This window comes from Esox lucius, chromosome 4, assembly GCF_011004845.1.
Source record: "Esox lucius isolate fEsoLuc1 chromosome 4, fEsoLuc1.pri, whole genome shotgun sequence".
In the NCBI taxonomy this organism is placed as follows: domain Eukaryota; kingdom Metazoa; phylum Chordata; class Actinopteri; order Esociformes; family Esocidae; genus Esox; species Esox lucius.
In genome coordinates this window covers 21,237,774-21,262,140 of record NC_047572.1, presented here as the reverse complement: position 1 = coordinate 21,262,140, position 24,367 = coordinate 21,237,774, and the positions used below count along the sequence as shown (strand labels likewise).

The 24,367-nt window shown below is 45.4% G+C and overlaps 1 protein-coding gene and 1 long non-coding RNA gene across 3 annotated transcripts in view; one reads left to right on the top strand and one right to left on the bottom strand.

Annotated features, from left to right (window-relative positions):
* Window positions 1–2,388: 2,388 nt before the first annotated feature.
* ppargc1b (peroxisome proliferator-activated receptor gamma, coactivator 1 beta) overlaps window positions 2,389–24,367 on the bottom strand; it is a 48,032-nt gene continuing 26,053 nt past the window's right edge. The window contains exons 2-12 of one of the 2 annotated variants that reach the window (XM_010899590.4): window positions 14,887–15,072; window positions 13,879–14,067; window positions 11,381–11,506; window positions 8,495–9,482; window positions 8,291–8,336; window positions 6,771–6,835; window positions 5,763–6,294; window positions 5,552–5,627; window positions 5,318–5,436; window positions 5,083–5,213; window positions 2,389–4,886 (exon numbers count right to left, since the gene is read on the bottom strand). In XM_010899590.4, coding sequence (XP_010897892.2) covers window positions 4,795–4,886; window positions 5,083–5,213; window positions 5,318–5,436; window positions 5,552–5,627; window positions 5,763–6,294; window positions 6,771–6,835; window positions 8,291–8,336; window positions 8,495–9,482; window positions 11,381–11,506; window positions 13,879–14,067; window positions 14,887–15,072 — 2,550 coding nt within the window. In that variant the 3' untranslated portion in view covers window positions 2,389–4,794. The remainder of the gene's footprint in view (window positions 4,887–5,082; window positions 5,214–5,317; window positions 5,437–5,551; window positions 5,628–5,762; window positions 6,295–6,770; window positions 6,836–8,290; window positions 8,337–8,494; window positions 9,483–11,380; window positions 11,507–13,878; window positions 14,068–14,886; window positions 15,073–24,367) is intronic. The other variant, XM_013133531.4, reaches the window with a different exon arrangement.
* Window positions 18,983–24,057, top strand: LOC117594382. The gene is made up of 3 exons (XR_004575656.1): window positions 18,983–19,087; window positions 21,251–21,307; window positions 23,263–24,057. It is a non-coding gene; the product is annotated as an uncharacterized LOC117594382 (long non-coding RNA).

The window sequence follows — 24,367 nt, the reverse complement described above, 5'->3', positions numbered from 1 at the left end:
GCCCGTCCATCCGCTAGACTAGCTAGATACAGTTTGTCCCTTTAGGAAGGAGAACTGCTGACATAGACAATCTACAATCTCCCCAAAAACACTGCATTAAAAAACGAAATTTTAGTATCATACCAAGTAAGCTTGTGTTGTGTCTGGTGTAATGTTATCTACTGTGTTTTGCTTTATAAGCCTTTAAATAGATATACCCTCAAACTGCTGGTTAATATTGACAAGGAATGTGTAAGCTACTGAATGTAAACAGTCGCTAAACGTCAGGCAATAATGGATTTGTATTTGCCCAAAAGGATTAAGATATTAAACTATTTTGATTACAGTTTGTGTTGTGTTGACTTGTGGTGTTAGCACAAAAATCTCTGAACCACAAAGATTGGACCTTCAACCTGCTCTTCTATTCATAACTGATAATATAATGCAAATGTATAATGTTCAAATGATCACATTTTGTTCATTAGGATTTTATTTCTTGGAGGCAAATCAATGAATATATTTACTTTTTACAGTTTATGAGGAACATTTCTACAGTTTAATAATGTAAACAATCTCTGAAGAGAAATGTATTCAGTTTAAAAGGAAGTAATTATCTTCATTTTTAAACTATTTACATGAATTAAAATATAATTTATAACATCAGAATTTCCGCTATAGATAAATGTATCTATGAAACTAGATTTTAACAATTCCAAAATACTGAAATGCATTTTGTCTCCACATTCTCAAGACATAGGAAATCACACCCCAAAACCCCCAAAACACCATTAAAAGACATCCAAACTAAGTTGTGTATAAATAAAAAAGAATAAACGCAAAATAAAACCAACATATGTAAAAATATAAAATCTTACTTGCAGTATTTACTGTTTACCAAAAACGAAGTTAAAAAAGAAAATCATTGTGAATTTTGATAGTCATTAGATGTAAATTCAGTAGACAAAAAAAATAGCAATAAAAAAAGTATGCCCTTTTATGTCAATTTTCTTCCACCGATGACCCACTCACAGCTAGCTAGATTGTGACATTTTGCAGCCCCCAAATTTCCTCTAGACACCATGTTAACATTATGTTCGCAGATGTTGTCTGTGTGTGACATAATACTCTCAGTCAGTCTGGGTACTAAACATCATAAGGATACAAAAAACTAAAACTAAACGTTGATACAGATGACTCATGGTAGTAGTGCAGAAACAACCATTTCCATCAAGAATACAGTGACCATGGTGACTCAGTGACCTACAGTCCTACTAGGGCCAGTACTGCAAACACTTTCTGTCCATAGGGCGTTTATTAACATGATGGTGAATTTAAAGAGACATTTTCCAATTAAACAAAATGTTTCTTTTTTTTTTATTCTGTATTTGTTTATGTGGAACATGTGGAACTATGACATTTAGGGGGGAAAAATGCTTTCTAAATTCGATTTCAAGCCAACAACAAATATAGTTTTTGGTCAACTTGCCTCAAATCAATTTCTTGCCATTTTCTGAAATAAAGATTGGAAATAAAGTATTGCATTCTTGTCTGACGAAGGTTCCCTTTGGAAGGAGGACATTTTGGATTATCTCACAATCTAGCAAATCCTAGACTGATAATAGTTGTTGAATTGTATCAAAGTGCTCTGAAACACTCAGGAAAATGGTCAACATCAAAGTCTTCTATAAGAAAGTATATAATCATCTAAATATCTACACAAACACACAAATATATATTTCATATGTATATATATATATATGTATATACCTTTTATAATATGGCTGTATTGAAAGAAGTTTTAATTACTTCAGTAATTAATAAAACACATTGGATTTCAAAGGAGATAAAACAGTATTAATAAAAGCTAATTTGATATAGCTTTAGTTTTTCCCTATTTGTTAAGGCTCTCCTCTTGAGAATCAGCTGTTTGCTGTCATTCAACTCTCTTGATGACTTCCACTACTGGCATCCAGTAGAAAATTCAACAGGGGCTATAAACGCATTGACTGTTTTCTTTCCCTCTCTCCAAACTTTTAGTCGCACATGTTCACAAGTTACCAATTAGTATACACATATCCACTGAAATTCAACAATTTTAACAACCTGTGTACCAACAAAATGTGGCAATAATAGGCCTAGTTCCTGTCATGAAAAGTTGTGAACAGATATTTCCCTATGTGAAGCTTTTTTGTGCAACATCATAATTATCATTATGCTAACTTTTTTAAACATACATTTTTAGATGTAAAAAAATGACTGACCACATAGTCATTTTCTTTTTTTAACAGCTGTTTTACAACGTACATTATGATCTGTATGACCTGTTTTCAAGGACTTCCCCTGTCATATTTTAACAACCCTTCCCAAGATTTGAGTAAGGCTGCCTCAGACAGATATTTGTATTGCATCTCAATTGTGTAAAAAAACAAAAAAAAAAAACATCAAAAATATTTTGTCATTAAAAAAAGAACAAATCTTCTATAGCATAGCTAAAGGGATACTTTATACAACAGTGTGTGACTTGTGTCGAGTCATTTCAATGTAAATTCCCTTCATTAACTCCCTGTATAGTTCAAACTTGCATTTTTAAACAGTTTATCCTTGCCAGTCTGATTTGCCATTGTGACACACAACTTTTATAACGCACATCTACAGATCGCTGTATAGACACAACGATACATTTTAGGTTTTCACTAGGCATAGTGCTATGTACACATTATATTATATATATTTTTGTATTGTGTAAACCAGCACATTCTCTCACCATTTAGTAGTATACAGTACATACTAAGCACAAATGCTCATTCAGTTTTTCTTTTGATAAGTATTTTTTTCCTAAATCAGTATGTATTGCACTAAACATATATTTTTAATTATTATTATTTTTAATTCAGTAAACCTTCAAGGGTAAGCCAAAAAGGCACATCCTGATAGGATACTAGATGAACACTGAATAAGGCGTCTTTGTACTTAGTGTGCGCTCTAATAAAGTTTGAAGGAGAATTCAGTGATGTAAACATTCAATTTCATGTGTGTTACAGAGGAGATTAGATAAAGAGAAAGTCAAGGGAGACAGGGATAATCCGTCGCTGAAGAAGAAGGGGGTTTGCCAAGGCTGGGGCAGCACTCGGCCCCATGACCACACAGAGAGAGGTTTGGCTGCACAGTAGTAAGGGGCCGGGGACCGGGTCCTTGAAGAAAACAAGTGACAGGTGGAGAGAAAAGGTCTTCGGTCTCCCTGCACACCAGAGTGCCACAGGCCCCTCTGAGAAGCCCAGCGATGGCAGTGCCCAGTCGCACACGAGACAAAGACAGACATCAAGTACACATTGGATACACGGTCGAGACTATAAAAACGGACACACAAATTATTTTTCGAGTTTTCAGCCAACGAGGCGAGACGTTTGGGGAGTTTTAGCGGGGAAACCAAGCTGCCCTCCTCCACCTATCCGAAAGGGAGTGCTTGGCAGAAGTCAATGAGTGACGTGTGAGAGTTTAGAGAGGGAGAGGACCAGAGAAGAGGGAGGGATTTAAATGAGGTAGAGACACTTGTCTGATGTGGTACCATCCATACCTCTGGGAAATGTCAACAAAGTTGATTTAACAGCACCCCTCTCACTCTCAGGTGCTAATGGTAATATGGCCTCTGACAAAAGCAGAGAGGTGGTCCCCTTGTAAGGTGAGCCTCAGAGGCTCTCACCCTCAGCTATGCTGCTGGCTGTGTTGAAAAGAGACAGGTCACAATGGAGTTTCACTAAAGGAGCACAACGAAAATTTCTTGGATTCAGGTAGAGGCTCTACATTCAGATCAACGGGGTACATTCCATTATTGGTATAGGGCCACTTCTAGACCCCATAGAACGTCTAATGTTGTTGCTAGCAATTACTGACCGATGCAGACATTTTTAGAGAGTAGAAACAGTGCAGAGACCTGGCTAGGACGGATTGTGATCTTGCAAGTTTTCTTCGGGTAAAAAAAAAAAAAAGATTATGGAACTTTGACTTGATGATATAATAGCACTGGTAGTAATGGCCCCATTTGTGTTGAGTTTGTAGGATGGAAAGTGACTGCCATCCAAGATTTGTGTTAGCAAGCTATGAGTAGCTGTTTCTGAAGCAGTGGGCAGGGGACCCAGAGATCAGAGCAGCCAGCAGCATAGCATGGCAGAGTAGGGGAAAGAAGTTGACAGAAGAAACAGTATTACCTCGTTACAGTGCATAGATGAAATTAAGGAAGCACTAAAATTATTTAATTACATAAACCAAGATTTTTCTCTTCTTTTCATTTTCAATTTGTAAACTCTTTTAAAGTTGCTGAAATAATTTTTTTGTTTTTGAGTTTTATGTCATAACACACAGTTTGAACATCCACAAGTTTGCTAATATAAAGCAGGTTTTGTTATATACCGTACGACGTAGTGGCAAAAACAGCTCGCAGTTGCACCAGTAGAGACCAACAAGGGTACAAAAGAACAACACACACGCAGACACACACCATAACGATCAACGGAGGGAGATTGGTTTGCTACAGAGGTCTCGCACGACCGCAAGCCCACTCTCAGCGGGGTTGACGGCGAGTCATGACAAAGTCATGAACACAGACAGGAAGCAGCTTTTACGATGTTTCCTTGCTTTTTCGTTCTCTGACCCACCACCCCTGGCAGCTTCTTCTGGAGTATCCTCAATTGAAAGAGACAAGGTATGTTTCTTATTCCAACGTTAAAAATGTAAACATGACTAAGATGCCTTTATTGAGGTACTGAGACAAGTCCGGGGTGGTTCGGGGTTTCTAAGGCAACGCCAGTCCAGGTCCCGTCAGCGATGCAGGCTCTTCTGGGCCTCCTTCAGCAGGGTGTCGAAGTCCAGGGCGTCGTACTTGCTCTTCACAGGCCCTGGTCCCGCTTCGTCTGGAGAAATAACCAAACACTCAGAACAGTGTCATCGCGTCCACACGACTCCAACACATTAGGATTACAGACAAGAGGCACACGCAGCCTCTTAGAAGAGTCTGGCATAGTTAATGCACCTTCAAGCTCTACATTTGTGTTTTGAATATGGGTGTGTATCCTGTTTTGATCATTGTCAGGCTGGGTTTCTCCTTACCCAGATCTATGTATCTCTTCCTGCTGAGCCTGTGCACTCCAACCCCTCCGTTCTGAAAGACAGGCTCTCCCCGCCTTTGCCTCTGCAGCCCGTTGGGCGCCTGGCGGAACTTTATGACTCCACAGCGTTCCCTATTGGTGCACACACACACACGTTACAGCTTGTCATCCTCACCTTCAATGCATCCAGTAATTCAGAATGTTAGTGGCCAGGCAGGCAGATAAAAAGGACCTACTCATTTTTGGTGATGACTTTGCAGTCCTCCGGGACGCCAAAGGCCTCGAAGCGTTTGCGCAGCATGGTTTGTGTGACGCTGCTCGGCAGGTTGTGAATGTAGAACACTTGGCAGTTGTCCTAGGCAACGACACCATGGTAACGTCAAAATAAGACACCTGCCGCAGTGGGCAATTCACACTTTTACATATCAGGGTTGCATGACTAGAAAACCCCAGGGCATAACGGTGTTTACCTCATCAATTTCAAACAAGGACTTGGATATTTTGTTTTTCTGCTTCTCTTCGTAGCACATCTCAGAGTTCTCACACCTGAAGAGAGAGAGGACACATGGCAGAGTAATCAGACAAGATTAATGGAAGAAGTCACATAGCAAAGGGAGGAGCAACAGTCATTTGGAGTGTGACTGATAATCGGACTAAAAATGCTTTTATTGGTATCTTCACCTGAAGTCGGGCCTGCTGCTAGGGGAGTGAGGCTGGCAGCACATGGAGTGGAGGACGGGGGAGGGAGAGCGAGAGGAGCATTCTCCCTCCTCATCCGAGTTGTGGGGTGATGCCGACTGGGGTGATGCCGCGGTGGCCCTGGTACCAATACCCAGGTGCTCAGGGGTCTTGGAGGAGAGCCTGTCTTCAAGCTGCAGCCCGAGCCTTTCCTCCCCCTTCGGCTCCCGGCCCTCCTCCGGAGAGGAGCGTCTAAACAGGGAATGGGACAGCATGGCCGCGCTCCTCTTCCGGCTCTCCCCCAGGCTCAGCAGGCAGTAGTCGTGGTCTCCGAAGGTCCGGTAGACTTTGGGTTCTGTGTCACTGGCCTGGCCCATCTTGCGGAGCTGGGCATAGAGTTCAGTCTGCTCGGGGAGCTTGCGGGAGTGAGTCCGGTTCAGCCACGAGCCCTTTGGAGGGGACTCTCCCTTCACCTCTGGCTTGAACAGCTCGTCCTCCACAGGCTTGTGAGGGGGGGTGGTTGGAGGGGTGAGGCCTGAAAGCAAACGGGACTCTCCTCAGTCAGGACTCTCTTATGACCTTTTGTACAAAATATCTGCTTTGTAAAGGCTTTCCCTGCAGAACCAAATGCCTTGATGTTTTACCACGAGATCACAGTAACTAAAGGCAAGCACACAATGTCATATTGATTTTGAATGAAGACAGTATTAGACTTTCAATTGTTAAATGGATTTTGAGGACGATATCAGCAGCACTGTAACTACTCAGCCAAATTAAACATGCCGAGATTACAATTACCCAAGAGACAGATGACATTATTAGACTCTTTCCAACATAACACATTCCTCCTGTCCTCTCACACTACTGAGCTCTTGGGTATTTGTGTTCCGATATGATACTTCTAACGGACAATACAATACAGCTCCAAAATGCTGCTCTCACCCAGCTCTGTCAGGCCAATATATAAAATACTTCATGATTATCAACACTGACTCACGGTCCCAACATTACCTGCTGTGCCACACAGTTCCACACCGAGCGTCTGCTCAAAGGGCTTGTTGGCGTACTGTGTGTCTCTGATCATGGGGAAAAGAGAGAGAGAGAGAGATTGCGGATTCATCATCAGGGCCTGGGGAACGGGTGTTGGAAACAAAAAGATGTCCTGCCGGGTACTGACTCCGGGTCAGGTGTTTGGAGTTCGTAATACATTATGAACATGCACTACGTAAGATCAGCTTTGGCATTACAATGCAAGCTGTTCCTCCTATAGAGGCCTATTTTTGGATTTGTGTTAATATGAAAGACGTGCATGGAGTCAGTTGGGGAAATTATGTCCAGAAAGCAGCAAATAAAAAAGTGGAAGCACAGGAAATAAACACATAGAAGAGTTCCAGAAGTGTAAATCAAAAGTAGCTTGCTTGACTCAAGATCGAGTTCAGTGGGGTTATGGGCCAGGAGTGTATACTGTATGTATTGTTATTCAGTGGAGATACTGGCCAGGACTGTGTACTGTATGTATTGTTATTCAGTGGAGATTCAGGCCAGGAGTGTGTACTGTATGTATTGTTATTCAGTGGGGATACAGGCCAGGAGTGTGTACTGTATGTATTGTTATTCAGTGGGGACACAGGCCAAGAGTGTGTACTGTATGTATTGTTATTCAGTGGGGACACAGGCCAGGAGTGTATACTGTATGTATTGTTATTCAGTGGGGACACAGGACAGGAGTGTGTACTGTATGTATTGTTATTCAGTGGGGACACAGGCCAGGAGTGTGTACTGTATGTATTGTTATTCAGTGGAGACACAGGCCAGGAGTGTGTACTGTATGTATTGTTATTCAGTGGAGACACAGGCCAGGAGTGTATACTGTATGTATTGTTATTCAGTGGAGACACAGGACAGGAGTGTGTACTGTATGTATTGTTATTCAGTGGGGATACAGGCCAGGAGTGTGTACTGTATGTATTGTTATTCAATGGAGATACTGGCCAGGAGGGTGTACTGTATGTATTGTTATTCAGTGGAGACACAGGCCAGGACTGTGTACTGTATGTATTGTTATTCAGTGGAGATACTGGCCAGGACTGTGTACTGTATGTATTGTTGTTCAGTGGAGATACTGGCCAGGACTGTGTACTGTATGTATTGTTATTCAGTGGGGATACAGGCCAGGAGTGTGTACTGTATGTATTGTTATTCAGTGGGGACACAGGCCAGGAGTGTGTACTGTATGTATTGTTATTCAGTGGGGACACAGGCCAGGAGTGTATACTGTATGTATTGTTATTCAGTGGGGATACAGGCCAGGAGTGTATACTGTATGTATTGTTATTCAGTGGGGATACAGGCCAGGAGTGTATACTGTGTGTATTGTTATTCAGTGGGGACACAGGCCAGGAGTGTATACTGTGTGTATTGTTATTCAGTGGGGACACAGGCCAGGAGTGTATACTGTATGTATTGTTATTCAGTGGGGGTGCAGTATTATGTATTATGTCACGTAGGTAAGTAAAGTACGGAAAACCAACCCTGTAGATTTTGGAGTCAGCGGTAGACAGAGGCAGGCGCGTTTCTCTGCAATCATAACAACAGAAAGAGTCAATGATCTTTCCATACATGGTCAGAGTACACAACAACACGTTAGCAGTTGCAGAAACAACCTTTAGCAAGTGCTTGTATTTCTCATTCATGTCAGACCATGACAAGTGAAATATCTCGGCCATCTTCCTTACCTTGCTGACAGCAGGGGTTACCAGGGTCGGCTGTGACCAAGGTTTGGGAAGTGCTGTTGTTAAATAGGATGTAGTCCATCCCTGGGTCGTCTCCAAGAGGGTGTTTGACCGGCAGGTCCTCCTCGCCAGGGAGCTGTGCTCCTAATGCAGGCTCCGCGCTCAACCGGCTTGCACGGCCCTTTTTGGCAAAACGGCTGGGGAAAGAGGCGAGCCTCCGCGAGCGGCGGACGGAGAATGAGGTGTCCTCCAGATATGGGCTCTGGGGGGCCTCTGGCACCCTATCCCTTTCTGAGCCAGCAGGGTCTTTCGCAAGCTCTGGTTTGTTTGAGTGGGCAGCCAGGCAGAGCAGGTCAGTATTTCTGTCCCGTGCTGGCTTGGCGGTCGCTCCTCTGTCATGGGTATAGGGAGGGCTATGGAGCCTGTAAGGCTGGCTCACATCAAAGGAGTTGACTGTTTCAAGCAGTTCACGCAGGAGTGAGTTGGCTTTGACCTCCCGTCGGCGGGTGAAGGCAAGGCGAGGCCTAGAGGCGCTGCTCTGGACTTGGGGGGCGGCCTTGTGACAGTTCGAGGGGATACGAGCCGGGGGGCACTCAGGTCTGGCCCTGCGTACTTGGCCGGGGCACTCGCGCTCTTTGCGGTCCCAGGCGGCCTGTTTGCGCGTGGGCAGGCAGTAGGTGTGCATGTACTTAATGAGCTCCACCATGGACTGCAGTTCTTTCTCTGAGGTGAACTGAGGCTTGGCGGGCTCAGGAGGGGTGGAGGTTTCACCCTCACTGCTAGAGGACTCATCTTCCTCCTCCACCTCGTCTTCTTCATCCTCAGACTCGCTGTCCTCCTCCTCGTCCTCTTCTTCCTCTTCCTCCTCCGTGTCAGCTGAAGGAGTGTCCTCGGCCTCCTGTGCTGTGGTCAGGTGTCGGTGGAGCTCGGTGCATAAACGTCCGGCTGGTGGGGGCACTCGAGGCCTGCGCTCCTGTGTGCTGTTACGCTGCTGCCAGAAACACGGAGAGAGAGATGGGTCAGAGCTACAAATACGCAGGCCTTCGTGCAGCGCAAGACCCAAGAGATGAACTAATGCATTCTATGCCTAGCCAGCGAGTAAGAATAGTGACAAGAGAACATTTAAACACAATCAGCACAGAGTGACACTTCTTTGTGATTGTGAATAATTTGCCTCATTAAGATTCACTCATTACTCATCAATTGTGCATGATGTCAAAGGGTACTCAAGGGCGCAAAGGCATGCAAGGGCTTCTAGGGTTTTAGAAAAGCAACCACCCAGTAGCCAGCAGACTGTCCGACAGAACCACTTCCTGGAAGACAAACTGACAACCCTTCAGTTGCTGACCAGCATCTCTAAACGCTAGGCTAACTGACGCACACCAACGGCAGAGACAGCGAGCGCGTGAGGGAGAGACAGCAAGCGCGTGAGGGAGAGACAGCGAGCGCGTGAGGGAGAGTGAGACAGAGAGACAGCAGGAGAGAGAGAAAGAACCAGCAAGAGAGACAGCAGTAGTGACATTGAGGGAACAAGAGACAGCGAGAGAGTGACAGCTAGAGAGAAAAAGAGAAAGTGAGATACTATGATGCATTCTATCTTTATGTAACCATCCGCTCAATGCTAGAGCTGCCCTAGCCTTCCCCCAGTTAACACCACAGCCATCTGTCACTCCAAAGCCTCAGCCTCACTCACTCACTCTAATGCCACAGATGTCACATGCCGCAGCCCCCGCCACCGGAATTGAAAAGCCAAGACTAAGGTAATATTTAAAAACACAGACTTGGTTTGAACCAGCATCCCCTCTTCCTGCAACGTTAAAAGCAATAAAGGCAACACAGAGCTTCATTCTGCAACCCCAGCCCCATTTTATTCTACTGACTATTATTCTACAACAAACAGCTTCCTTTCATTCTACAACATATAGCTCTATTCTAGATAGAGCTCAATTCCATTCTAGGTAGAGCAATATTTCATGACACAAATCTCCATCCTACAACACAGTATTGGCACTAATGCACCTTTACTCACAATTGTCTAAAAAGTTCAATTTTACCAAAGTATGTGAGGTACACGATCATTTTGCTGTTATTATTTAGTCTTTGTTTTTAATTCAGATCCTAATATTTATTTTTAAAACTTACATTTAAACATAAATGGCATTGACAAAAATGTTAACAATGGACTCATTATTTGGTAGCACAGACCAGGGCCATAATATGTACAATTAAGTGCTTCCTGTAGCAATGGATAGGTTTCCTGTACCTCTGTACTGGCAAACCATCCTCACTCTTCATGTGCAAAACACTCCAGTTCTCTCCAAAGGTTTTAAATAGGATTTAGATCTGGACTCATTGCTGGTTACGTCAGAACCTTCCAGCATTTTGTGTTGGACCATTCCTTGGTGCTTTTTGAAGTGTATTTGGGGTCACTGTCCTGCTGGAAGACAGATGACCTTCGATGGAGACCCAGCTCTCTGAAACAGGTTCTACATTGTACAGTGCTGTCCAAAATACCTTGGTATTCTGCTGATCTCTTGTTGCCATGCAAATGGTCAAGGAACCCAGTGACAGATGGAGCAAAAAAAAATAAATAGCAGCATCAGTGAACCTCCTCCATGTTTGACTGTGGGGAAGGTGGTCTTATTATTTTAAAGGTGCCAATAATATTGTCTGGAACATTTTTGGGATTTCTTTGTGGAATAAGTAAGGACTTATTAAATGATACTGATTGTTTGGTTCAACTGCACACCAAATAAATACATACGGGGAACCCCAAACATTAAATTAATTTCAACCTTTTCCTACCAAAACCTTTTTCCACCAAAAATGTGCATTATCTGAAGAAGGGGCAAAAGTGCCAACTGTTTCAGCCACAACGTATGTCCTTACCTTAGCCAAAGGCCTGACAGGTTTTAGATTCTGGTTCCGGCTGCTATGGCGATGTAAGCTGCTGCTTTCTTTGTTTAACTCCAGGCCCGTGGGCACATTAGGTGGGGACAGCAGGAGCTTTTTCAGCTGTAGAGGGACATAAGTTAGGACAACTGTAGTTAGACAATCTGGTCCATCAATCCCTCAGCAGAACATACAGCAGCATCAACAGTTGTCATCTCTCTTGACATGAACCACTCCACCTGCAAAATATTCCCCTCTTTTCCTCTCCTCCATCCAGTGTGCCTGGCGCTCAAAGCTAGTGAATAAAATTACCAAAATCGGAAAATTACAATACACTCTCCTGGGCATTTTTCAACAGGGACACAAGGATGCACTGAAATGCCAAATGGATATTTATTCCCACGCATTTAATTCATTAGAATTTGAGGCGGCCGCATTGCAAGTGAAACCATCAGATGATAGAAATGTGCTCAGACAGTCCCCTAAGGTGCGCTTGTTTTGGCACACGTCATGGATACACTGGAGTGCCTACTGTAGATGTAAGGGGATGACGGTCCGACTGGTTAAAGTATGTTTTGCTGATAGTTCAATACTTGCTGGCCCTATATGGCATGTTTAAAGGCCTTGTAAAAACCGATGATGAAATAAGTGAGATGAACGGTTGTAATTGAGTTAAAACTGTGCCAACTTGGCTTGGAGTTCAATGGTGCCTCTCAGTCTTTTATTGAGGGACGTGAAGGGGGACTGAAGGTTTCCATCAGTGTGTACAAAATGCTGCCTGGCACACTAAGCCCATCTATGCCATGAAAGACTACCCTACTCTACTCTGGCCCACTTCCTGCCCTGCCTGGCTCAATGCGGCCCTTGTTCTCTGCTCCACGCCTGCTTACACGCACGCACGCACGCACGCACACACGCGCACACTGAGGTCAGGTGCAAATACAGCTCCTGCCAGCAGAGGGCTCCTCCAATCGCACACCAGTCACGAAACCCCCAGGGTCACATCACGCATAAATGAGCTGGTCTGTAACTGGGATGGAGAGAGACTGCCAGGCAGAGAGGGAGGGGGGGAGGGAGGTGGACTGGTACATGTCACCATGTTAAATCACATTTCAACAAATGGATGGGCCAGTTTTTGGGGGTCTAAACATAAATGCATGAGGTCAAGATTTTGAACAGAATAATAAAATGGTGGCATCACACTGGCCATCATTCCACTATCCCAGCTTATCGTGTCAACAGCCTATGTATTTGTCAGTAAAAACACCACAGCATGTTTACGTCTGCATGACTAGCATGCAAAACAACAGAAGAATACTAGCTCTTACTCTATGAAAAAATGTATATTAACTAATTGCTGCCAACTGATACCGACTCCCATTAATATTGTTAAGCCATTTCAGGACATAGTGACGGTAATTCCAATACATTTGTCCTTGTAACATTTGTCGTGTAATTTCAATGATATCCACCCTGAATCGTATCTTGTAATTGAATGATGTCAGAGCAAGTAGGTGCAGTGACCTGAAGGTGTGCATCTCATTTCATTCAGAGCTCTGACACAATGGACCTTTGTAACCAGCTCCTTGATAATGGGAAACAGTGCCTCAAAACCCGTCCAAAGTCTATGTCTGTTTGAAACCTAAGGAACATTAAGGAAGTATGCTGGCTTTTTTGTTGACAAGAGCAATAAGGACACATCACAGGAATAATACCAGGGCATATATTACACCAGACTTCCTGGTTCATTTTTGTGCCATAGCTACTTGCATGCTCGTCTGAGCTCACAGAATATCATTCAGCCAAATATTTCTTAATGCAATGAAGAAATCAAATTAATGTATGCTCTAGTAACACATTTCTGTTGCAACCATGAGCAAGCATGAGTAGATAGGGACAAGTGTTGAAAAGAAAAACATTGTTTTCCTGGAAGCGTGGTTCTGAGAGGCGAGGGGTGTAGGCATCGCACAGTGTGAAAAGAGGAGAGGACTGGGTGAACAGGGGAGCAGGGAACGGGGAAAGGGGGGGGCGGGGAAAGGGGGGGCGGGATGATGGTAGAGAGGGACGGACTGGGACACAGGGAACTCTGCATCAGGGTTGGTTCCACAGTGTAACTGCTCAAGCTATAGGAGGCCGGGCTGGAACCTAGGAGGCAGACATGGGCATGAGAGTAGCAGATCACGCCTTTAAGAGGGCAAGGAGGGACAGAAGTAGAAGAATGCAGGGGAAATGCAAAAAAAAAAAGGATGAATGAGAGTTAGGGGAGGTCAGAAAGAGGCCAGAGACTCGTTTTCTTTACAAGACCATGGTGGTGGTTCAGCCAGGTTGCTCGCCTGTAAAAAGCATTCTCATTAGAAGTACGGGTTGCTAAATAGAATGGAAAAGCCCAAAATGAGAAAAATTCAGACCTTTGTTGCCTATCATACCCATGCTGTGGGTCAGTCAGAGCAGAGGCCCATCCAAATCCACTTTAAACAGTGAGGAAGGGTTCTTACTAGAGACGGGTCTTCTGTCTCTGGGCTCAGGGAGCCGCCACTCAGGGAGCCTGAAGGGAAGGGGAGGTCCTCCTCCTCCCCAGGCTCCTCCCCCAGCGAGGGAAACACAGACAGCCCCCCCACCACGTCCTCCACCATGCCGTCCAGGCTGTCTGTTAGAGCAGCCAGCAGCGCCGCATTCTCCTCTATCTGAAGGGGGCAGGAGAGAGAGAAGGCTTTATTAGACACCAGCCTGCCCGCTTGTTATGACACAGATGGTGCTCCTGTCCCGGGGCAGGAGCCACGGGGGAGAACACCACCAACATGCCACTGGGCTGCTTTAACACAGGACATCCTATTCTGATCTTCTGCCCAATTATTGGTAAAAAAAATATATAATCTGAGTGCTCAAAAGGCCAATTACTGGCAAAAGATTAGGAACGGGTTGCTTGCATAAATACAGTTACAACACAGATCTCCCTCCTCCTCTATCTGGGACGAGCAGGAGAGAGAAAGGTTTGCTGGCATCTTGCTAAGAGCACTGAGTCTGGTGGTGGAATGACAGCGGAGTGGAGAGAGCCTGCGGGAAATGAGCAAGGTTTCATATTACCCAGCCCACTGTACTCCACGCCACCGGCCCACCCCATCTGAAGGTTAAATGAACTAAGCTGGGAGATCAATGGCTTCCACACTGGCATCCAAAACAAGGCCCGGAGGGGATTGTCCCAATCCATCTCTACCCCTCAAAAATCAATCTGAACAAGGGATTATAATCTGGATAGTAAAATAGACCAGGGACAAACAGTGTTGAGTGGCAGGGACTGGCTCATTCTTCAATGACCATAGTGAATGTTCATGAACATGTGTGATGAAATCTGTGCATTAGACAGATCGATAGGTACGGGAAATCTGCCATTGACGTTTATCACAGACTGGAGCCTCTTCAGATTACCGAATCATCTGTGCAGTCTTACAGAACTGGAACCTACAACCTTGTGGAACCATGGGCGGACACATCAAGCTTCTCACCTCAAACAACTCTGAGTCTCCTGTGCTGTAATGGATGGAGGCAGAGGAGACGTCTGATTGGTCGTTGCACCAGTGGAGCTCACTGAGGCAATTGACTGAGTCGAAGTCACTAGCGTCCAGCTGAGAGAGGTCAATGTCAGAGAAGTCAGCGTCCAGGCGGTCTGAGCAGACCTCCTCCTCCCCATACTAGAGAGAAAGAGAGATAGAGAGAGAGAAAGAAAGCAAATAAAGAGAGAGTCAGGTTAGAGTTATGTTTTTAAGCAATGCAGTACATTCAAGGCACTGTCTCATTTTAAATATCAACTGATTTTAAAGCTAAAAGTTAAACAGGCCATCAGGCCCCTAACAGCATCTTCGTCATCCCACTCACATTAATTGCAAGGTGAGCAGGCTGCTTCAGCAGAGTAGGCAAAGACAGACAGTCTCCCTCAGCACACGCTAATCATAACTAATGGACAGAGTGATGAGACACAAGACAGACAGGTCAGTCACCAGACTGGGACCACCATGTTCTAATGAGCTCTGGTAAAAGCTTGATACTCCGCTACGTAGCAGTGATGCCGGCGCTCCTCTGGTAGTAAAAGTGGTAGGGGGGAGGGGGGGCACAGTTCATGGGGAGAGGGAGACAACAGGAAATGATGCCTGCGGAGAGGGGAGCTGGAGTTGAGGAGAATATTTTTGGTTTTATCCACTTCTCTTTAACAAGGACCTGAGACGATGGACTGGGGATCTGACTTATCAATCTGATAGTCGCTGACATGAGACAAGTAGGCCCAGTCTCACGACTAGTCTCACGACTAGTCTCACCAGACATTGACGTCAATGATGTGTTCTACCGAGGATGTTGTTGTTGTAGTGTGTGTGTGTTTGTGTGTGTGTGTGTGTGTGGGGGGGTGCAGGCTACAGGAAAGTGCTTGTTTTACAGAAGTGGACTGATTTGACTGTGCCAGCCTTTACAAGCAAGCCTCTTAAGTATGAGCCCCTCATGTTCCGCCTGAACAGCCACGGGGCCTGACAGTGTGTGGCCTTCAGGTGGCAGGCTTACTTACAGTAAGTCAAAGCAGTTAGCGAGGACATGGGCCTCCTCGCGCTGTGTAGAAGGTGGTGTCATCTGTAAACCCCTGTGCATTCATAACCATAAGAATATGTTTAAAGTCCTTTTTCATTTGTACATATACATTGTGGGCAAAAATAAACCCATTTAAAAAAAATGTGTGCATGCGCTTGTGTCTTCCCCACCTGTGTGTTGGCAATGCCAGAAGGGGGGACACAGGTGTAAAAGGTGTTCCTGACGGGGCAGTTTGCAGGAGGCCCCCAGCCAAAACACAGACTCAAGATACTGTGCCTCAGTGATGCATCTTTGATGAGGATCTAACACAAAATACACCCAGCTCGGTTTCACGTCGTGCCCACATCCGATAACCAACCCAATTTCACTAATTTCACCAAAGTGGTCCGGGGGTTCAGACCAGCTACCACCAATCACTTCCAACAACGCTTTCCATGGACAATGACATGAGCCGTCTAAGATCCTTTTGTCCTCGTTTAAAAAATAAAAATAAAATAAAGACACATTCCACTCGCAGGATTTAGACCGGCCACAAACAACAGACGTACACAAACCTCATCAGAGGAAAGCTGTGTCCTCTTTGATGTAACGCCAACAACCCACAGTACCATTAAGTGATAATACACTATGTTTGTTGGATCAAAGACAAGGGGGTAATGAGCTGACACTGGTTGCAGATGTAGAGTAGCAGTTGCGCAACAACAACGGCACAGAAACACAAGGGATCTGTGGTGGCAGGGTGGATGGCGTGACCCACGCCCGCCCGCCCGTCCGTCCATCCATCCATCCATCCCAACTGCAGGTCTAACTCTAGCAGCTGGTGTGTTTGAGCCTTTCAGCACTCCCCTCACATCCCTCTCACGTGTCTCTGACTCATCCCATCTTCCTAGCGCAGAACCTTCCATCCCCCCTCTCTCTCTCCCCTTTCAGGAAAATAAGAGGCCAGGCTAATCAATTTCTGCAAAGTCCGACTAGCTGTTTATTTCCAGGCAGGCTTTGTATTTTCTGCCCATTTCCCCACCTCCCCCTCTCCCTCCCCATGGCCTGGATATCAATCAATAAAACATCCTTGGGCTCTGAAGGTTTAAGGTCAACAGGAAGAACGTCCGGGAACACACACAAATGCACGCGCGCAAGCGCACTCGTCCTCGTTCGCAAGCACACGCCCGCGTGCACGTGTGCACAAGCACCAAACCGCTATCACTTGAGCAGAATGTCCAGGGGCGTGACATGGATACGCACGTCGGGCCCTCGCGGTGAACGGTCGTCGCAGCCTCGCTTGGCTTAGCAGGAGACGGGCGGTGGAGTGAACCACCTATCAGAACCACGCCGCGGTACTCTGGCCCCTGTCATCCAGACCCGTCACACGCTGCTCACGGCGGAGACGGGGGGGGGGGCTTACAACCCGCGCCGCTCAACTCAAGGGTCTTCCGCTGACACTCAACCCACCAATACAACCCCCGCCATTCTATTGGACTCAACACCAAAACCAAACCCAGCGAAACGATGTAGAAACCTGCAGAGGCAAATGCCATAAATAAATCGGGGCATCGTGCCGTATTCTGCGCATCAGATAGGGATGTGTTCTACGTAGCATTTATCCGGCTGAACGTTCCAAAGCACTGAGTGAATCACGACGCAGGAACCATCTAAAGCCATACATTGCTGACTGTGGATTTTTGTTACTCAAAGGAGTGTATTAATAGTAATCATGCTATCAAACGGTGAGTAGATACTCTTGTTCTGCATTCACCTAAAATGGAAATTAGTCATCCGACAGAATAAACTACACTTCCGTTTTTCTAAAGTGGCTTCAACCACTTCCAAGTCCTTCAGACATGAAGACAGTACGGGCACAGCCCTGACTGAAACCCCAGGTGCCATTATGCTAATAATAAAGCAGGCTGCAGTATGGCCGTTCACACTGCCTCAGTGTACCGTACTAAGTGGTCCAGCCCCATTCTTCCAGCACATTCCTTCTTGTTCTTCCCCACTCTTCCTCCTCACCCATTGTTCCCTCACTCATTTCCAGCTGCTATGGGGGACAGTTCTACCACCACCTCTGATGCAGGACATCAGCAGAGTGCTCCCGGTGACAACGGGGGGGGGGGGGGGTTAAAGCAGTAGAGAATGTCAACTAAGTACTTCTTTTAGGAGATCCGGCCAGCAGCCTCAACAGACAGCAAACACAATGTCCAGAATTCATGGTGACCTTTTGAAAAGGCAGAGGGAGGATGGTCTTCGAGGCCAGTATAAAGAGCCGTCTGAAAGACAACTTCCATGTGTTTTATTAGGCACGTATTTCCTTCCCATTCAGTCAAAAACCACAGAATCTGTAGTTCCCCTCCTCCTTACCCCCACCACCCAGAAAAACTCCCTAATTATAGTAATTAAACGCCTATACAGTGTGTTCTGTTATATAAAAATTCACCGTCACAAGTGCAGTCAGGTGCTACAAAGTCAGTGGGACGAGTCACATGGCACAGGGTCACCGCAGCTCGCTCTGTCTCTCTCCCCCCCTTCTCGGTCTCTCCCCCTCCTTCTCTGTCTCTCTCTCCCCCTTCTCTGTCTCTCTCCGTCACTCCGTCTATTTCTCCCCTGTCTCTTGCTCCTCCTCAGCCTCTCGCCCCTTCTCTCTCTCACTCAAAGCACAACCATAGAAGGTCAACCTGTAGGCTAGTGAGGACAGGGAGCATTGACTACGTTTCCTGCTGCTGTTCCAACACAGTGACCTCTCAGAGATCCATATGGAACGCTTGATGAATGAATACTCGGCGGTACTACAGTGGCCTCCAAAATGGTCTTCTGACAGATAGACAACAGCTCTGCTCTTGAAGGTCTTGAAAAGAGAAGAACTTAACCCCTTGATTAGCTATATACCACCATGCCCATCGGCAGGGCATGAAAAAGACAGATAGAGAGAGACAGAGAGATGGACAGAAAGACAGAGAAAGAAACAGAGAAGACACGACTATCCTCCTTTTGGGATTTTCTGACGAGGGGAGATTCAGCACTAACTTCCAAGGCCTGTGATTTAACAAGCTAGCAGGTTGCCCATTCATCTCCAGCCACTGCAAGCTAATAGGCTCTTATCTGGGTGCCCTGTTCCCTGAAAGTCCCTTGCTATCTAAGGTATGTTATATATAGCTGTTATCCTCAGTCTTATGACTGGCTCTTACACAAGCTGCTTGTGACGGCCCAGGCAGGGTTTACATCGTGGCCAAATGCAGATGGGCCTAGCTCTATTCTGTCTCTCCTCACCAGGAAGCAGACACACAGACAGCTAGACAGACAGAATGACCTACAGACAGAAACGGATATCTGCAGACATGGCATTCATATTCTGGAACTGTACATTGTGTGTCTTCATTAAACAAATCCGCAGGGAACAATACGCAATGCCCATAAGAATCTTCCCTGAGCATCCTAGTGAGCCATAGTTCAGTTCACCTGTGAGGTCAAAGGTCAACGCGTGTAATGATGGTTTACCCCTTGAATGTGAGCAGTACCTTGAAACAGCTGAACACTGACAACTGTCCAGAAATTAAATAACTGACTACTGACCGGAGATTAAGTGACAGACTACTGACCAGAAATGAAATAACTGACTACAGTCCAGAGATGAAATAACTGACAACTGACCAGAGATTAAGTGACTGACTACTGACCAGAAATGAAGTGACAGATTACTGACCAGAGATTGCATTTCTGACTATTTATCAGACATTGTGTCGATGAATGAACCTAAAATTTGCAATATTTTCCCAAGTTGTGACCTTTGAGTAAGAGTTATTTTGTCCCTAGTGGGAAGCCCCTCTGAAGGAAAGGACCTCCAGTCTAACTGCAGATACTGTAGACAGCCATGGACTATGCACTTGATTACTGATTGTTCCCACCACTGCCATTGTTTGATTACCATTGATACAAATATTCTACACAGGTTGAGTGGGCAGCACGGTACTTCATTGAGATGTAGGACAGACTGGATACAGTGCCCTTATTGGCAAACAATTGGGTGTCTAAGTGCCCCTCTTGCTCCCATCAGACATTGGCTCACTTTCAGTGCACCTTTTATCTCCCAGGAAGTAGCAGGACCACTGGTGGAATTAGACAGTCATCTTATTGAGCTTCTGTTTAAAGAAGCTAATAAAAAAGACCTACTGTTTTGGGAAAATGCATGTTTGGCCATCTCATGTGTTTTATTGACCTGGCTCGGCAACACGAGAATCTGAGTGCATCTTGCGAAATAATACAGTCGGCACTTACAGTTGGCCTATCAGGATTTAAAGAGATCCATTGTGGCTCAACTCCAAACCATCCATTGTTCTGTGTGTTTTGTTGTTACAATGCAGAACCGGGAACTATTACATTAGAAATGTAGTTAACCCTGTTAATTATCTAGTAGTGGTTGAAATTTAAAATGCATTAGAACTACTGCACATTTTAAACTGTAGGGCACCTTTTGGCTTCTTCTTACTCTTGTGAATTGATCCCAGTCATTCAACAGCACCAGTAACAGTTGAATAACTTGTCCTCTACCCAAGACAGAGCATTTAGGTGTTTCCTTTATACAATATATACCTTCTGAACCAGGCACCGAAAGACAATATGTTTACAAAAAACTGTTGAGCTGAGCATTTCTTAATTTTGTCTAACGGCCAACTGCCCATCACCTCTCGAAATCTAAACAGGGTGCTTTACCCACCCGCGGGTGGGAAGGACTAGATGACGATCAAAGCCAGGTTCTAAGACAACCCCACATTAATTCTGACCTAGAGAAGTTATTGTGGGAATGTTGTGTTCCTTGAACGCCCTCAGCAGTCACCAAACAGTACAGCCACCACACCCCTTTTTAATCCCTCTTAATTGTTGTCAGATTAGCGGTCAGCCTAAATCTGAACGTTCCCGGGGGAGGCCCGTATCCAGAGGGAGTCAAGGACATTCGCAGGGTCAGATCGAAGGCTGGGGAAGAGGCGGTGCTTAGATGGAGGAGGGATGGAGAGGAGCATCGGACTCTCAGGCACACAATCTGCCTTCACCTGGGCGGGACGGTAATTGGATCTAATTAGAAAGCGGATTCAGCGCTTAGAAAAAAGGCTGTGATATTGTGCCAATTCATTCAGGGTTAGGATCAGATGGAGAAAGGTTGTAAGTTTAAGACTGGTGGAAGTAGCAACGTGACTATGGTGGATCTAGTAATAAAGCTGTCTCCAGGGATCGGTTGTCTTACAGGCTAGATTCAACACCCGTAATGAATCACCTGTAAATCAGTGCCTATTCTGTTCTCTCCAACAGCATCATGATCGATAAATGGACGGCGTACAACTCAAACAGCCACGCTTTTGACTGCAGGTAATGTTCAAGTCACCTTGTGTGGGGCCTCGCCAGACAGAACGGGAGGGTGAAATGGAGCGACACTATGAACCAATGAACCCATTCAAGCACTTCATCCTGACACTTCCTCCTGACACTTCATCCTGCCTACACCCAGACACCTCATCCTGCCTACACCCAGACACCTCATCCTGCCTACACCCAGACACCTCATCCTGCCTACACCCAGACACCTCATCCTGCCTACACCCAGACACTTCATCCTGCCTACACCCAGACACCTCATCCTGCCTACACCCAGACACCTCATCCTGCCTACACCCAGACACCTCATCCTGCCTACACCCAGACACCTCATCCTGCCTACACCCAGACACCTCATCCTGCCTACACCCAGACACTTCATCCTGCCTACACCCAGACACTTCATCCTGCCTACACCCAGACACTTCCTCCTGCCTACACCCAGACACCTCATCCTGCCTACACCCAGACACTTCATCCTGCCTACACCCAGACACTTCATCCTGCCTACACCCTGACACTTCCTCCTGCCTACACCCAGACACTTCATCCTGCCTACACCCAGACACCTCATCCTGCCTACACCCAGACACCTCATCCTGCCTACACCCAGACACCTCATCCTGCCTACACCCAGACACCTCATCCTGCCTACACCCAGACACCTCATCCTGCCTACACCCAGACACTTCATCCTGCCTACACCCAGACACTTCATCCTGCCTACACCCTGACACTTCCTCCTGCCTACACCCAGACACTTCATCCTGCCTACACCCAGACACCTCATCCTGCCTACACCCAGACACCTCATCCTGCCTACACCCAGACACCTCATCCTGCCTACACCCAGACACTTCCTCCTGCCTACACCCTGACACCTCTGGCTGCTAAGACCATCCTGTCTCACACGTCATCTGAGGCGGGACAGCAATTATTTTGGTCTCATTATTTTTAACTGACATCAATTGATAATCTAGGACCCTTAAGGCCCTGTTTGCAAGTCCTTAACAGGATTGGAGAGAATAGTGAAGGGCTTTATCAGTAAAGGCAGGGCATGAGATCCCGAGAGGTTAAGAGGTCTCCAGTCATCAGTCTAAACAGTTGGTTCGTGATGACTGGACACGCATTTGTTTATTTCCAACAGTGTTTGTAAAGTAATTAGGCTTCAGACAGCGGAAATATTACAGCCTATAAATCTCAATATTGACTACACCCTGATGGCTGACAACGTTGGTTCTTACATCATAACTGTAGAAACAAAAGAGCTTCTGGTTTAGAGTTGCCCTGATCCCACACCCACTACAATACGGCAGCTTAAACCCGTTTAGACTCCTGGGATTCCAGTAGGTACACCGCTACGCTGACCCTTGAGTCCTCCCTGGTCCTCTCTCTGACGACACTGATACTTCCTGATTAATTATACTGCCGGTACAAAAGGCACAAAGGCCGACCACTGCAGAGAGAGATACTAGCGGTGCAGACACTCCGCCAATTCCAATAAGAAGATGTTTGAGGATACAGAGCAAAACATAGCTGCAATGGCTAATTTGGTGAAGTGAAACTTGGAGCCTGGGGTCCTCCTGGAAAGTAATGTGATACTGTAAGAGAGGTATTCAGTAACACTGGGGAGAACATTTAATATCTCATAATCAATTATCCAAAGGCAAAGTAAGCGAGGCCACCATGAGCAACTAAATTAGATGAAAGGCTAACATTTCTTCACAAACATAACATAAGGGCATGTTGTATATGCTGTGAAATGACAACATCATAGCTGTCTGTCAGGATTATGTTACACAGTTTTATTCTGACTCAGTACTGTCAGAAATGTTAATGAGTCTACGAAATGCGTTCATAATAGATTCTGAAATTCCACATTTGTATGGTAGTTAATTGGAAAACACTAATAGCTTCCGTCCTTGTGATCAATTGTCTTCATCATTCAGCTTTTCACCGGACAATGATGAGATGCAACAGGACGACGTATAATCCGTGTCTTCCCCTCGCCTGCCCTTCTGTCATCTACTGCTCACGTACCCGGGTTCAAACACAGCCAAACAGCCACTGCATCCACATTCACGAAACAGCGCAGATGTGGTCAAAAGAAGATTGACAAGCTCTAACAAAACCTGCAAGAGGGATGCGAGAGGAGAGAGATGGTTCGTCCCATCCTGATATTAACTTTGGATTGCTCTCATCTCCTAAAGGGACTCCCATTCACATCCAATAAGAGGAGCAGTGTTTTGTCAAGTGCTGTCGGGGCTGTCTGGAGCGCCAGCCTGGGACCAGGCTGTCCGTCCAGCAGGGTAATGAGATGGAGACCCGAGCAACCAGGGGGTTTTAGGAAAACAGGAGGGCTGAGAATGTGTTAGCAATGAGAGGCAATTATCACCCAAAATGTGTCCTCGTTTTTATCCCCAGATTGAAAACTAATACTTCGAACTAGAATATTGCTACTGCAACTAAAACATTATACAAAATATTTTCTATATGCAGAAGAGTATTTCTCTAGGACAGCCACAAGCTGATCTAAAAAGGTAGAAGTTGTGCATGGTACACTGTTGGAAAATGTAAAAAAGTAAAGAAATACATCAATCATTTTCTTCTGCATATTTTGAATACAAACTAAGCTATGCCTTACAAACTTCAAGAAACACTAAAGACACTTTCATTGTCATCTCTAATAATTTTCATTATTTGCTTGGGTACAGCTACATTAATACTGGAACTCCAATAAATCAATATGCAACGCAATCTATGGAATATTCATCCTAAAATAAAGAATGTGTTGAATTTGCAATAACTAGAATTTGAAGAAAAGTGGCATTTGGACCTTTTTGTGTTACCACATAACCGTTAGATGTTGACTCCTTGCTGTATGAATGGTCAGATGTGACTTGATGCAAAACAACCCAGACACCCTTTCTCTAACAGAATGCCTACCAAACTAATATGAACTTTATCTAATCGTTTAACTGGCAGAAGGCCAGTCGAACTCTAAAAAACTTCTTCTGAAGGTCCCAAGGGAGGTTTCGCAGAATATGCATATGC